At 48.4% G+C, this 16,763-nt stretch overlaps 1 protein-coding gene across 1 annotated transcript in view; it reads left to right on the forward strand.

Annotated features, from left to right (window-relative positions):
- The window catches only part of LOC123085341 (polyubiquitin), a 171,625-nt gene extending 155,667 nt beyond the window's left edge, over positions 1 to 15,958 (forward strand). Inside the window, exons 7-10 of the mRNA XM_044506968.1 lie at positions 13,682 to 13,785; positions 13,908 to 14,103; positions 15,134 to 15,200; positions 15,691 to 15,958. Coding sequence (XP_044362903.1) covers positions 13,682 to 13,785; positions 13,908 to 14,103; positions 15,134 to 15,200; positions 15,691 to 15,723 — 400 coding nt within the window. The 3' untranslated portion in view covers positions 15,724 to 15,958. The remainder of the gene's footprint in view (positions 1 to 13,681; positions 13,786 to 13,907; positions 14,104 to 15,133; positions 15,201 to 15,690) is intronic.
- The last annotated feature ends 805 nt before the right edge of the window (positions 15,959 to 16,763 follow it).

The raw sequence follows: 16,763 nt of genomic DNA on the forward strand, positions 1-16,763 counted from the left end.
CAAGCCGTAAGGCATGCGAACGTAGCTGTGGGGTGGACCTTCGCAGCGCCCCACTCGCGAGGGCCAAAGGTGCTCTAGAGAGGTGACTCGATTGAGCCCTGGTATGTCGATGCAGACGCGCAGCCCACCATCCTCGCCTGGATGGGGAGCCACAGCTGGTAGGCGGCGGCCGCCTTTCATGACTCTTGACTCCTGTAGCTCCTGAATGGCCTTGCTGACGAACTCCTGAGGGTCCGGCTCTCCTTGCCTTACTCCTTCTTGAGGGAAACGCGCTTCGAAACACGCCTCCATGTGGCGCCCAAGCGCCTCTCTCGTGACCTTAGCCAGGTCGGTGGCCCTCCAGGGGAGAGCCCTCGAGCCCTGCCTGAGGAGGGTGCTGAAGGAAATATGCCCTAGAGGCAATAATAAAGTTATTATTTATTTCCTTATATCATGATAAAAGTTTATTATTCATGCTAGAATTGTATTAACCGGAAACATAATACATGTGTGAATACATAGACAAACAGAGTGTCACTAGTATGCCTCTACTTGACTAGCTCGTTAATCAAAGATGGTTGTGTTTCCTAACCATGGACAAAGAGTTGTCATTTGATTAACGGGATCACATCATTAGTTGAATGATCTGATTGACATGACCCATTCCATTAGCTTAGCACCCGATCGTTTAGTATGTTGCTATTGCTTTCTTCATGACTTATACATGTTCCTATGACTATGAGATTGTGCAACTCCCGTTTGCCAGAGGAACACTTTGTGTGCTACCAAACGTCACAACGTAACTGGGTGATTATAAAGGAGCTCTACAGGTGTCTCCAAAGGTACATGTTGGGTTGGCGTATTTCGAGATTAGGATTTGTCACTCCGATTGTCGGAGAGGTATCTCTGGGCCCTCTCGGTAATGCACATCACTTAAGCCTTGCAAGCATTGCAACTAATGAGTTAGTTGCGGGAAGATGTATTACGGAACGAGTAAAGAGACTTGCCGGTAACGAGATTGAACTAGGTATTGAGATACCGACGATCGAATCTCGGGCAAGTAACATACCGATGACAAAGGGAACAACGTATGTTGTTATGCGGTCTGACCGATAAAGATCTTCGTAGAATATGTAGGAGCCAATATGAGCATCCAGGTTCCGCTATTGGTTATTGACCGGAGACGTGTCTCGGTCATGTCTACATTGTTCTCGAACCCGTAGGGTCCGCACGCTTAAGGTTTCGATGACAGTTATATTATGAGTTTATGATTTTTGATGTACCGAAGTTAGTTCGGAGTCCCGGATGTGATCACGGACATGACGAGGAGTCTCGAAATGGTCGAGACATAAAGATTGATATATTGGACGGCTATATTCGGACACCGGAAGTGTTTCGGGGAAGTTTCGGATAAAACCGGAGCACCGGGGGGTTACCGGAACCCCCCGGGGGGTTAATGGGCCTCATGGGCCTAAAGTGGAGAAGAGGAGGGGCTGCCAGGGCAGGCCATGCGCCCCCTCTCCCCCTAGTCAGAATTGGACAAGGAGGGAGGGGCGGCGCCCCCCTCTCCTCTCTCCCTTCCTTCCCCCTCTCCTACTTGGACAAGGAAAGGGAGGGGAGTCCTACTCCCGGTAGGAGTAGGACTCCTCCTGCGCGCCTCCTACTAGGGCCGGCCGCACCCCCCCCCTTGGATCCTTTATATACGGAGGCAAGAGGCACCCCATAGAGACAAGTTGATCCACGTGATCATATTCTTAGCCGTGTACGGTGCCCCCTTCCACCATAGTCCTCGATAATATTGTAGCGATGCTTAGGCGAAGCCCTGCGACAGTAGAACATCAAGATCGTCACCACGCCATCGTGCTGACGGAACTCTTCCCCGACACTTTGCTGGATCGGAGTCCGGGGATCGTCATCGAGCTGAACGTGTGCTAGAACTCGGAGGTGCCGTAGTTTTGGTGCTTGATCGGTCGGGCCGTGGAGACGTACGACTACATCAACCAAGTTAACGCTTCCGTTGTCGATCTACAAGGGTACGTAGATCACACTCTTCCCCTCTCGTTGCTATGCATCACCATGATCTTGCGTGTGCGTAGGAATTTTTTTTAAATTACTACGAAACCCTACAGTGGCATCCGAGCCTAGGTTTTATATGTTGATGTTATATGCACGAGTAGAAAACAAGTGAGTTGTGGGTGATATAAGTCATACTGCTTACCAGCATGTCATACTTTGGTTTGGCGGTATTGTTGGACGAAGTGGCCCGGACCGACATTACACGTACGCTTACGCGAGACCGGTTCTCCCGACGTGCTTTGCACATAGGTGGCTTGCGGGTGACAGTTTCTCCAACTTTAGTTGAACCAAGTGTGGCTACGCCCGGTCCTTGCGAAGGTTAAAACAGCACCAACTTGACAAACTATCGTTGTGGTTTTGATGCGTAGGTAAGATTGGTTCTTGCTTAAGCCTGTAGCAGCCACGTAAAACTTGCAACAACAAAGTAGAGGACGTCTAACTTGTTTTTGCAGGGCATGTTGTGATGTGATATGGTCAAGACATGATGCTAAATTTTATTGTATGAGATGATCATGTTTTGTAACCGAGTTATCGGCAACTGGCAGGAGCCATATGGTTGTCGCTTTATTGTATGCAATGCAATCGCGCTGTAATGCTTTACTTTATCACTAAGCGGCAGCGATAGTCGTGGAAGCATAAGATTGGCGAGATGACAACGATGCTACGATGGAGATCAAGGTGTCGCGCCAGTGACGATGGTGATCACGACGGTGCTTCGGAGATGGAGATCACAAGCACAAGATGATGATGGCCATATCATATCACTTATATTGATTGCATGTGATGTTTATCTTTTATGCATCTTATCCTGCTTTGATTGACGGTAGCATTATAAGATGATCTCTCACTAATTATCAAGAAGTGTTCTCCCTGAGTATGCACCGTTGCGAAAGTTCTTCGTGCTGAGACACCACGTGATGATCGGGTGTGATAGGCTCTACGTTCAAATACAACGGGTGCAAAACAGTTGCACACGCGGAATACTCAGGTTATACTTGACGAGCCAAGCATATACAGATATGGCCTCGGAACATGGAGACCGAAAGGTCGAGCGTGAATCATATAGTAGATATGATCAACATAGCGATGTTCACCAATGAAACTACTCCATCTCACGTGATGATCGGACATGGTTTAGTTGATTTGGATCACGTAATCACTTAGAGGATTAGAGGGATGTCTATCTAAGTGGGAGTTCTCAAGTAATATGATTAAATTGAACTTAAATTTATCATGAACTTAGTCCTGGTAGTATTTTGCAAATTATGTTATAGATCAATAGCTCGCGTTGTTGCTTCCCTGTGTTTATTTTGATATGTTCCTAGAGAAAATTGTGTTGAAAGATGTTAGTAGCAATGATGCGGATTGGATCCGTGATCTGAGGTTTATCCTCATTGCTGCACAGAAGAATTATGTCCTTGATGCACCGCTAGGTGACAGACCTATTGCAGGAGCAGATGCAGACGTTATGAATGTTTGGCTAGCTCAATATGATGACTACTTGATAGTTTAGTGCACCATACTTAAATGGCTTAGAATCGGGACTTCAAAGACGTTTTGAACGTCATGGACCATATGAGATGTTCCAGGAGTTGAAGTTAATATTTCAAGCAAAACCCCGAGTTGAGAGATATGAAGTCTCCAACAAGTTTTATAGCTAAAAGATGGAGGAGAATGGCTCAACTAGTGAGCATGTGCTCAGATTGTCTGGGTACTACAATCGCTTGAATCAAGTGGGAGTTAATCTTCCAGATAAGATAGTGATTGACAGAATTCTCTAGTCACCATCACCAAGTTAGTAGAACTTCATGATGAACTATGATATGCAAGGGATAACGGAAATGATTCCCAAGCTCTTCGTAATGCGGAAATTGACGAAGGTAGAAATCGAGAAAAACATCAAGTGTTGATGGTAGACAAGACCACTAGTTTCAAGAAAAGGGCAGAGGGAAGAAGGGGAACTTCAAGAAGAATAGCAAGCAAGTTTCTGCTCAAGTGAAGAAGCCCAAGTCTGGTCCTAAGCCTCAGACTAAGTGTTTCTACTGCAAAGGGACTGGTCACTGGAAGCGGAACTACCCCAAGTGATTGGCAGATAAGAAGGATGGCAAAGTGAACATAAGTATATTTGATATACATGTTATTGATGTGTACTTTACTAGTGTTTATAGCAATCCCTCAGTAATAGATACTAGTTCAGTTGCTAAGATTAGTATCTCGAAACGGGAGTTGCAGAATAAACAGAGACTAGTAAGGGTGAAGTGACGATGTGTGTTGGAAGTGGTTCCAAGATTGATATGATCATCATCGCACACTCCCTAAACTTTTAGGATTAGTGTTGAACCTAAATAAGTGTTATTTGGTGTTTGCGTTGAGCATGAATATGATTTGATCATGTTTATTGTAATACGGTTATTCATTTAAGTAAGAGAATAAATTGTTGTTCTGTTTACATGAATAAAACCTTATATGGTTACACACCCAATGAAAATAGTTCGTTGGATCTTGATCGTAGTAATACACATAATCATAATATTGAAACCAAAAGATGCAAAGTTAATAATGATAGTGCAACTTATTTGTGGCACTGCTGTTTAGGTCATATTGGTGTAAAGCGCATGAAGAAACTCCATGCTGATGGGATTTTGGAATCACTTGATTATGAATCACTTGATGCTTGTGAACCATGCCTCATGGGCAAGATGACTAAGACTCCGTTCTCCGGAGTGAGCAACTGACTTATTGGAAATAATACATACTGATGTATGCGGTCCGATGAGTGTTAAGGCTCACGACAAGTATCGTTATTTTCTGATCTTCACAGATGATTTGAGCAGATATGAGTATATCTACTTGATGAAACATAAGTCTGAAACATTTGAAAAGTTCAAAGAATTTCAGAGTGAAGTGGAAAATCATCGTAACAAGAAAATAAAGTTTCTACGATCTGATCGTGGAGAAGAGTATTTGAGTTATGAGTTTGGTCTTCAATTAAAACAATGTGAAATAGTTTCACTACTCACGCCACCTGGAACACCACAGCATAATGGTGTGTCCGAACGTCATAACCGTACTTTATTAGATATGGTGCGACCTATGATGTCTCTTACCGATCTACCACTATCGTTTTGGGGTTATGCATTAAAGACAGCTGCATTCACGTTTAAAAGGGCACCATCTAAGTCCGTTGAGACGACACAATCTGAACTGTGGTTTGGCAAGAAACCAAAGTTGTCATTTCTTAAAGTTTGGGATTGTGATGCTTATATGAAAAGGTTTCATCCTGATAAGCTCAAACCCAAATCGGAGAAATATGTCTTCATAGGATACTCAAAGGAGACTATTGGGTACACCTTCTATCACAGATCCAAAGGCAAGACATTCGTTGCTAAGAATGGATCCTTTCTAGAGAAGGAGGTTCTCTCGAAAGAAGTGAGTGGGAGGAAAGTAGAAAACTTGATAAGGTAATTGTACCATCTCCCTTATTGGAAAATAGTTCATCACAGAAATCTGCTCTTGTGACTACTACACCAATTAGTGAGGAAGCTAATGATGATGATCATGTAACTTCAGATCAAGTTACTACCGAATCTCGTAGGTAAACCAGAGTGAGATCCGCACCAGAGTGGTACGGTAATCCTGTTCTGGAAGTCATGTTACTAGACCATGACGAACTTGCGAACTATGAAGAAGCGATGGTGAGCCCAGATTCCGCAAAATGGCTTGAGGCCATGAAATCTGAGACGGGATCCATGTATGAGCACAAAGTATGGACTTTGGTTGACTTGCCCAATGATCGGCAAGCCATAGAAAATAAATGGATCTTCAAGAGGAAGACGGACGCTGATAGTAGTGTTACTATCTACAAAGCTAGAATTGTCACAAAAGATTTTCGACAAAGTTCAAGGTGTTGACTACGATGAGATTTTCTCACTCGTATCGATGCTTAAAAGTCTGTCCAAATCATGTTAGCAATTGCCGCATTTTATGAAATCTGGCAAATGGATAACAAAACTGCAATCCATAATGGATTTCTTAAAGAAAGAGTTGTATATGATGCAACCAGAAGGTTTTTTCAATCCTAAAGGTGCTAACAAAATAAGCAAGCTCCAGCGATCCATCTATGGACTGGTGCAAGCATCTTGGAGTTGGAATAAACACTTTGATAGTATGATCAAAGCATATAGATTTATACAGACTTGCGGTGAAGCCTGTATTTACAAGAAAGTGAGTGGGAGCACTACAACATTTCTGATAAGTATATGTGAATGACATATTGTTGATCGGAAATAATGTAGAATTATTCTGCAAAGCATAAAGGAGTGTTTGAAAGGAGTTTTTCAAAGAAAGACATCGGTGAAGCTGCTTACATATTGAGCATCAAGATCTATAGAGATATATCAAGACGCTTGATAAGTTTTTTTCAATGAGTACATACCTTGACAAGATTTTTAAGTAGTTCAAAATAGAACAGTCAAAGAAAGAGTTCTTGTCTGTGTTACAAGGTGTGAAATTGAGTAAAGACTCAAAACCCGACCACGACAGAAGATAGAAAGAGAATGAAAGTCATTCCCTATGCCTCAGCCATAGGTTCTATAAAGTATGCCATGCTATGTACCAGATCTATTATATACCCTACACTGATTTTGGCAAGGTAGTACAATAGTGATCTAGGAGTAGATCACTGGACAACGGTCAAAATTATCCTTAGTGGAATAAGGATATGTTTCTCGATTATGGAGGTGACAAAAGGTTCGTCGTAAAGAGTTACATCAATGAAAGTTTTGACACTGATCTAGATAACTTTAAGTCTCAATCTGGATACATATTGAAAGTGGGAGCAATTAGCTAGAGTAGCTCCGTGCAGAGCATTGTTGACATAGATATTTGCAAAATACATACGGATCTGAATATGGCAGACCCGTTGACTAAAATTCTCTCACAAGCAAAACATGATCACACCTTAGTACTCTTTGGGTGTTAATCACATAGCGATGTGAACTAGATTACTAAATCTAGTAAACCCTTTGGGTATTGGTCACATGGCGATGTGAACTATGGGTGTTAATCACATGATGATGTGAACTATCGATGTTAATCACATGGTGATGTGATCTAGATTATTGACTAGTGCAAGTGGGAGACTGAAGGAAATATGCCCTAGAGGCAATAATAAAGTTATTATTTATTTACTTATATCATGATAAAAGTTTATTATTCATGCTAGAATTGTATTAACCGGAAACATAATACATGTGTGAATACATAGACAAACAGAGTGTCACTAGTATGCCTCTACTTGACTAGCTCGTTAACCAAAGATGGTTATGTTTCCTAACCATGGACAAAGAGTTGTCATTTGATTAACGGGATCACATCATTAGTTGAATGATCTGATTGACATGACCCATTCCATTAGCTTAGCACCCGATCGTTTAGTATGTTGATATTGCTTTCTTCATGACTTATACATGTACCTATGACTATGAGGTTATGCAACTCCCGTTTGCCGGAGGAACACTTTTTGTGATACCAAACGTCACAACGTAACTGGGTGATTATAAAGGAGCTCTACAGGTGTCTCCAAAGGTACATGTTGGGTTGGCGTATTTCGAGATTAGGATTTGTGACTCCGATTGTCGGAGAGGTATCTCTGGGCCCTCTCGGTAATGCACATCACTTAAGCCTTGCAAGAATTGCAACTAATGAGTTAGTTGCGGGAAGATGTATTACGGAATGAGTAAAGAGACTTGCCGGTAACGAGATTGAACTAGGTATTGAGATACCGACGATCGAATCTCGGGCAAGTAACATACCGATGACAAAGGGAACAACGTATGTTGTTATGCGGTCTGACCGATAAAGATCTTCGTAGAATATGTAGGAGCCAATATGAGCATCCAGGTTCCGCTATTGGTTATTGACTGGAGACGTGTCTCGGTCATGTCTACATTGTTCTCGAACCCGTAGGGTCCGCACGCTTAAGGTTTCGATGACAGTTATATTATGAGTTTATGAGTTTTGATGTACCGAAGTTAGTTCGGAGTCCCGGATGTGATCATGGACATGACGAGGAGTCTCGAAATGGTCGAGACATAAAGATTGATATATTGGACGGCTATATTCGGACATCGGAAGTGTTCCGGGGAAGTTTCGGATAAAACCGGAGCACTGGGGGGTTACCGGAACCCCCCGGGGGGTTAATGGGCCTCATGGGCCTAAAGTGGAGAAGAGGAGGGGCTGCCAGGGCAGGCCACGCGCCCCCCTCTCCTCTCTCCTTTCCTTCCCCCTCTCCTACTTGGACAAGGAAAGGGAGGGGAGTCCTACTCCCGGTAGGAGTAGGACTCCTCCTGCGCGCCTCCTACTAGGGCCGGCCGCACCCCCCCTTGGATCCTTTATATACGGAGGCAAGAGGCACCCCATAGAGACAAGTTGATCCACGTGATCATATTCTTACCGTGTACGATGCCCCCTTCCACCATAGTCCTCGATAATATTGTAGCGGTGCTTAGGCGAAGCCCTGCGACAGTAGAACATCAAGATCGTCACCACGCCGTTGTGCTGACGGAACTCTTCCCCGACACTTTGCTGGATTGGAGTCCGGGGATCGTCATCGAGCTGAATGTGTGCTAGAACTCGGAGGTGCCGTAGTTTCGGTGCTTGATCGGTCGGGCCGTGGAGACGTACGACTACATCAACCAAGTTAACGCTTCCATTGTCGATTTACAAGGGTACGTAGATCACACTCTTCCCCTCTCGTTGCTATGCATCACCGTGATCTTGCGTGTGCGTAGGAATTTTTTTGAAATTACTACGAAACCCTACAGGCGCCGGGCGCGCTTTCCTATGCGATGGAAGGAGGTTCCCCCTGGGCAGGCGCTGGCCCTGAGGGGCCTGCCTCCTGAGGGGCCGGGCCGGACAATGTCTTCTTCTTCTTGGGGCGGTCTCGGGAAGCCTCCTGCTTCCGCAATCCGGGTCTTCCAGTGATGTGGCCTGAAAGGCTCGTTCCAGAGAACACACCGCGTCCTTCTCTTCACAGGGCACCGTGATGACTCCGCCACTTCCTGGCATCTTGAGGACGTTGTAGCCATGGTGAGTTACGGCCATGAACTTGGCCAGCGCTGGGTACCCAAGGATGGCGTTGTACGGCAGGCGAATGTGGGCGACGTCAAAGTCGATGAGCTCGGTGCGGTAGTTGTCGCGTGCCCCGAAGGTGACAGGGAGGCGGACCTGCCCAATCGGGACCGTGGAGCCATCGGTGACTCCGGAGAAAGGCTTGGTTGGCTGAAGCTGGTTGTAGGGCACTTGGAGATTGTTGAATGTTTCCACAGACAGGACGTTGAGCCCTGCCCCGCCATCGATGAGGGTTCTGGTGACCACCACGTTGCTGATGATTGGGGAACAAAGCATCGGGAGGACTCCGACTGTAGCCGCACACTTGAGCTGATCTGCTGAGCTGAACGTGATGGCGCACGCCGACCACCTGAGAGGGCGCGTGGCTTCGAGCTTGGGGAGGACTGCATTCACTTCGCGGGCGAACTGCTTGAAGATGCGTTGAGAGGCTGGGGCTTGAGCCCCGCCCAGGATGCAGGCGATCGCGCGCGGCTCCTAGAAGCCCCCAGCCCCCTCGTCCTGATGGCGGTCCTCGTTTCTCCTTGGCTGCGGCGGCAGCGGAGGGAGGCCTGCGTTGCCTGGCAGGCGATCCTCGCGAGGCTGATCCCTCCAGTCTCCCTCGCGAGGCGGGTCTTGCCAGCGATCCTCGCGAGGTCGATCACGCCACCCTTGGCGCGGGCAGCGGTCTTCCCAGCGTCCTGCGTTCCTTCCTCCTCCTCGACCGTAGCCCCGGTCACCGCGGTCGGGGCGACGGCCCATCCTTCCTTCTCGCACGGCTCGGAGCTCTTGACATTCGTTGGTGTTGTGGGTGTGGAGGTCGTGGTACACACAGTACCGACTGCCCTTGGAAGGTTCGGGCTGATCTCTGCCCCGCTTGGTGTCTGGTTCTGCCGCGAGCACGGTAGCCCCCTTGCGCTTCACATCCTTGGCCTTGGGCTTCTTCTCTTTTGGGTCTGCGGCAGGCATCTCGAGGAGGGAGAGACGCCCTTCCTCAGCCCTGGCGCACTTGGTTGCCAAGTTGAACAACTCCAAGGAAGTGCACAGGTCTTCATGCATCGCCAGCTCCTCCTTCATCTTGACATCGCGCACGCCGTCGGAGAAAGCTGAGATGATGGCCTCCTCGGTCACCTTGGCAATCTTGAGGCGTGCGTTGTTGAAGCGTTGGATGTACTTCTGCAGGGTCTCTCCGGGTTGTTGCTTGATGCGGCGCATGTCGCTCACGGCGGGTGGCCGGTCGCGAGTACCTTGGAAGTTGGCGATGAAGCGGGTGCGCATCTCGTCCCAGGAGGAGATCGTGCCTGGAGCCAGGTTCAGGAGCCAGGTGCGGGCCCCGTCCTTGAGCGCCATGGGAAACCAGTTCGCCATGACCTTCTCGTCTCCGTTGGCAGCTTCGATGCCCAGCTCATAGAGCTGGAGGAACTCCGCAGGGTCGGCCGTGCCGTCGTAACGAGGAGGCAGGTCTGGCTTGAACTTGCCAGGCCACGCGACGCTGCGTAGCTCGGTGGTGAAGACACGACAGCCAGCTGTGGCCACGGGAGGCCTTGGGTGACGGAGAGCTTGGTCTTGCATGTCCCCACGCGCTGCAGCTGGGAGCAGCGCGGGGTCTTGACGTGCGGGAGCAGGAGCATGGTCGCGACGTGCTGGAGCAGGGAGCGCCCGGGCAGCTTCTTGCGGGTGAGGGACTTCTTGGCAGCTTTGCTCTTGCCGCGCTGGCACCTAACGGAGCGGGTTCTGCCCAGGGGCCACGCGCCTTGGAGCCATGGCGCCTTCTTGAGGAGGAGGCGGCCGGGGCGCCGCCGGAGCTTCGTCGCCCGCGCGGGGCGGGGTGCGGTGCAGCGGAACGGACGGCGCAGGAGAGCCCCCTGCGGCGCGGACGAGCTCGTCGACGCGGTCGAGCCATTCTTCGTAGACGTCGTCGACGGGACGGTAGCGCAGGAGCTCGTTTGCCGCAATGAGCGCAGCTCGAGCCTCCATGGGTGCGCGGAGCGCGCGGGACGAAGAATCAGCTGGGGTGAGCGAGGGAGTAGCGGTGCGGCCGTCTTGCCGCACGGACGGATGCTGAGACGACGCTTGCTGCTCGTCCCCCGCCGGGCCGGTGGCGGCGTTGATGGCAGGTGACGGGGAACGGCGAGGACGCTCGCCGACAGGAGCCGTCTGGGCGACGCGGGAAGCGAGAGCGGCCCGGCGCTCGGCGCGGGCCCGACGAGCGTCAGACATGGACGCGATGGTCGGAGGAGAATGGGGTGGTGGAAGACGAATTCCGGCGCACCCCTACCTGCGCGCCAAATGTCGGACTTCGGGTTCCGGCAGACCCTTGAGGTTCGAACACTGGGGTGCGCGCGGAGATTTCGCCTTCTACCTACCTGCGCCCCACCGCCACGCTAAGATCTAAGCTATGGAAAGAACAGCACAAGAGACACAGGGTTTATACTGGTTCGGGCCACCGTTGTGGTGTAATACCCTACTCCAGTGTGTGGTTTGGTGGATTGCCTCTTGGGCTGATGATGATGAGCAATACAAGGAAGAACAGCCTCGCGAGGGTCTGTTCTTGGCTGAGGGGATGAACTGCTAGGAGGAGTTCAGTCACCCCTCTCTCTCTCTCTTCTCGATTCTCTCTCTGATTTCGATCCCTGCTTGTTTCTGGGTTGGCCGATTCTCCATCTCCTCTACCCTGGGGGTGGCTAGTCCTATTTATAGGCAAAGGCCCTGGGCCTCTTCTCAAATATTGAGCGGGAAGGGCGCCAACAATTGGCCATTTTGAAGGGGAACATCTGGTACACTTATCCTGACTAAAGTTGGTTCTCGCCTGCCAAAGGCTCTGGTGGTGACGCTGGCTTGGGCTCCACAATGACTTCCTCCCTGCCGTTGGACTGGTCTTGGTCTCGTTGCACCGAAACAGATGCCTTTACTTGATGCTCTCGCCTGCGCTTGCTCCCTTTGCACCAAAGAGGAAAGGAGAACACTGCGCGGCTGGCGCCCGCCTGGCGCCTTTGGTCGTCATGGCTTGCGTCACGGGCACCTCGTGAGGTACCCCGCCTTGATCTCTCCGTCTCCTTGCGAGCCAGCCTGATGAGGCCGTGCCTGAGGAAGTTCCGTGTCGTCCGCCCCGCGAGGCTTGGCCCCTCGCGAGGGTCTTGGGTCTGTGTTGATGAAGATGGGCCGTGCTGGGCCCCCTTTGAGCTACGCCGCAGGCCGCAGACAGGCAAGTCTGAGGATCTCCGTTCCCAGAACGTCGACAAAATACTTTGCGGATGCCTGCCTTCGGCCACCACGTCCAATACGCTGAAGTTGACGTCGGTGGCGACGAATCCGGTAGCAGAGTCCATCGCCATCTCTTCTGCCTCCTCCGAGCTTAAGTCCGCAGAGCTCGAAGGCTCACCCCCTGCGATGTGTGCCCGACGATGCTCATGGTATGTCTACTCCTCAGCGACGAGCGTCTCACCCCCAAACCTTTCCTCCCGCTGCATCTCTCTGTTTTGGAGCCCTGGAAAGACGACATAAATGACAAATGAATCCGGTTGAGATGGCTCAGGGAGGCGTCGTGGGAGCTCAGGATGCGCCTGGGCTCCAGGGCAGCGATTAATTTGAGCTCAGCAGCACCAGTGACACAAATCAATGTCGGTGGACGCCTTAATAAGTGGCGATGGTGGCGAAAATAGGTTGGGGGAGGTGTGGGCTAGGGTTTAAAGGTGCGACACCGAAGTTTATAGCTGGCAGTGGTCGGATTGGACGCCGACCTTTCGACCATTACTGCGTGAGACGAGCGGCTGCTCAGTTGTCGTGAGACTTGCTCTAGTTGGAGAAAAAGTGAGGAAGTGAGGCTATGTTTCGGGAAAAATAAGTCAAATTGTTAGGAAAAATACAATGTGGAGGATCTGCTAGAAGAAGCCTAATCCCTCAAAACGAAAATTGCCCTCAAATTGGGATGTGCTACAAATGCCCTGAAAACCATAGAGAAGTGATATCTGATTTGATGAAGCTCTAGAAGCCTCTAGAGCGTTCTGCTTTCCATTCCACGCATCAAGCACCGTTGATCTACCAGCAGCTCCACGCTACCCATTCGATTGGTTTGTCTCTAGAAGCCTCTCCGCTCCCCCTCAACCTTGGTCAAAGAGACGTGACGTACTGCCAGTTGGCCGCAGAACAGCTGTATGGGCTGGGCCATCCATATGGGCCGAGGCAGACGTCGCCATTAGTGACGGCGAGCAATTACCGTCTCGGTAAACGGGACAATTAGCACTAGTAAAGGTCTCACACGCAGCTCGAAATTTGCGATTGGCGCGCCACCATTAGAGCGCCGGACTGCAACTCCGGCAGGTAGGGTTTCGCTAACGCAGCGGGTGGGCGCGGCCGCCGGCTATATAAGGACGACCCCCACTCTCCTCTCCCCACCGCCGCCGCCTCCAGAGTTCAGAGTGCAGACCACCCGCCACCGTCTCCCTCCCGCCTTCAGTCCGGAGAGCTCGCGAAGGAGGAAGCAAGAACAGGCGAAGCGGCGGGAGCGGAGGACCGACGAGATGCAGATCTTCGTGAAGACGCTGACGGGGAAGACCATCACCCTCGAGGTCGAGAGCAGCGACACCATCGACGCCGTCAAGGCCAAGATCCAGGACAAGGAAGGTACGTGCCGTTCTCCCCGCCCCGTCGCCCTCCATTTCCTCGAGCATCGAGGCTGAATCCACCGTTTCTTGGATTTTGGCTTTGGCTGATCCGCTCTGGGGTGTGTTTTGGATCGATCGCAGGCATCCCTCCGGACCAGCAGCGCCTCATCTTCGCGGGGAAGCAGCTGGACGACGGCCGCACCCTCGCCGACTACAACATCCAGAAGGAGTCCACGATCCACCTCGTGCTTCGCCTCCGCGGGGGCGGCTGCATGATCGAGCCCAACCTCAAGGCCCTCGCTCAGAAGTACAACCAGGGCAAGCTCATCTGCCGCAAGTAATGCATAAACCCCTGCACTGTTTCTCAAACAAATTAGCTACCTTTTGTTGGCATACCTGGATGTGCGACAGTCTCTCGTTCGATAAAAGTTGCTGCTTTGTGTGATAGTCGTACAAGGCTATGATTTGCATGTATGCTGGATGTCCGACAGTCTCCCGTTCGATAAAAATTGCTGCTTTGTGTGGTGTAGTCACTAGTCATAGAAGGGTATGATTTGCATGTACTCCCTCCGTTCCTAAATACTTGTCTTTCTAGGCATTTCAACAAGTGACTACATACGGAGCAAAATAAATGAATCTATACTCTAAAATATGTCTACATACATCCGTATGTAGTAGTCATTTGAAATGTTTAGAAAGACAAATATTTAGGAACGGAGGGAGTACTACGTAATTTGTTTGGGCCTTGTGCTGTATGTAGTATATCTGAATTGTTTGTGGGTCAGTAGCCAAGGAATGTTTTGATAGAATCACTGGAATGCAATACTTATTTATGTGACTATTATGATGTGCAATTTTGTTTTCAGTCCCTTCAATCCAGATGCTGAAATGTGATAATTGATACAAAAAAGAAGCATCTTTAGTGTCATCTGCCATGTTTCTTGGTTCATCAGTTCCCACTGGTGGCATGTGATTTCTGCATTGTTAATTGTCCATGTACTCCTACGTGTTCCATTAGCTTGTTGTTTCTTCATCTTCTCAAGCTGGTTGAGTGGTTTGATGGTTGATTTCCTTGCGCTTGCAGAAATTATAGTTGATTAGGCCAGTCACAACTCACAATACGTGAAAAAGCCCATGCTTACAGTATAAACTGCTGATTTGGATCACTGTTTCCTGCAATAAGTGTGCTGATTCTTTGTGAACGATGTGTCATGTAGTAACTGTTTACTGTTACTTCTATCTGGTACCTGAAGTGCTTAGTTGATCATGCATGATCTGTTTCATACCTTTGCTTACAGGATAAGTAGTTCACAGGAAATATTTGTGCTTCTGCTGTAGCTAACCTTTTTCACCATTTTGTTTTGTAGGTGCTATTCACGCCTGCCTCCCAAGGCCAAGAGTTGCCGCAAGAAGAAGTGTGGCCACAGCAACCAGGTGTGACTAATTTCTCTTATGATCGAATAAGCAAATTGTTTTACTCCATATCTAGGGTAGCATCATCCATGTGTTCTCCTTAGTGATGATAACCCAACATGATTATGTTCTTGAAGAAAGATGGCCAAATATAACCATGATGAGCTAGCATTAGATCTTCATTGGTTTCTCAAATATACTACTACCTCTCTTCCTAAAAATCAGACGTTGGGGCAGTTTAATTTAAACTGCCCCAACATCTTATATTTAGGAATGGAGGTAGTACATATTGGTTTTATGTTATCCCTGATTTAGATCGTCGTGTGTGTCGTGTCGTACTGCTGTGTGCTATACATCTTCCCATGTTCACTTGGGAGATATTTCTAGTACTACTGATAGAAATAGGTTAGGCTTTGTTCCTACATTGTTCTTATTCCATGCCACCTTTTTTTAGCTGTTTTCCATACCACCTTTGATCTAATGCGTTGCTTCTCCAACCAATTCTTTTCAGCTGCGGTCAAAGAAGAAGTGTAGGTACTGCTGAAGTGCCATGAATGATCAGTTGAATCGGCTGACTGCCTGTTTAAGCTTGCCAGAAGTGTCAGAGTTTTAAGTATCTTAATGTAATGTTCCTGCTGGATGTTGAGCGCTGTCTCTTTTGAAAACTTGGTCTAGGGTTCCGGTGCATGCTCGAGACATGATTGTAATATGACAACTTAGCGCTTTTGGTTGGATGGACCATTTATCTAATTTATCTATGTGCTGTTCTTGTTGTTTTCGATCTTGAATCACCTGCTGATCTTGGTCATTCGTGCCCTTTGTGCTGCTTGTTATGTCAGACAATTGATCGGGCAATGATATCTTTCTTGCGAAGTAGGAATGTTGGATGTATACACTTCTAGTCTGATTAGTTACTCATTGGCTATTTTTTTCTCTGCTTGTGCCAAATGAATTTCTGCAGTGTTGTGTTGCAGCGTTGATTGGTTTGTGTCTGCGTGCAATGTTTGGTTTGTAGTGGTTATCAGTCAAGTTCGTGCTACCTTAAAAACAGTGTAGTTGTACATCTTTGAGCCATATAAGAATGCAAACTACTCCCTTGGTTTTAGTTCAAATTTGAAATACAGCAAGACAAGTATTTCGGAACGGAGAGAGTAATATGGTAGATTTACTCTTGTGGCCGAACTAATCAAGGGGCCTTTGATGTATGTTGAGGATTTATAGCATCATCCATGTATGGCGGCTGGAGACTGCTGGACTGTTCTGGCAGGAATTAACAGCAGTTGCGCCATTTGCTGCTGTTCGTTATATCTTTGTTGTGATATGTTTGGTGTATGGTTTGTGCTGCATGGATGTGCCGTACCTTTAATCAAATCACAATGTTTTTCTTTAGGAAGTGATAGTGATTTGGTTGTGATTCTTTGATCTATAAACTTAATGAATAAACCATGTTAGATTCTGGGTTCTGCATCTCCAACCCTACAACAGCCTCACTGGTGCATGTTAGTTTCTTTTTACTTCTCATGTGTCACGAGTCTTCTGAAAAGACTTCTTGGGCGAATGTAGAAACAGGCGCAAATACACCAG

The sequence above is a fragment of the Triticum aestivum genome, chromosome 4A (genome assembly GCF_018294505.1).
Source record: "Triticum aestivum cultivar Chinese Spring chromosome 4A, IWGSC CS RefSeq v2.1, whole genome shotgun sequence".
Classification (NCBI taxonomy): Eukaryota; Viridiplantae; Streptophyta; class Magnoliopsida; order Poales; family Poaceae; genus Triticum; species Triticum aestivum.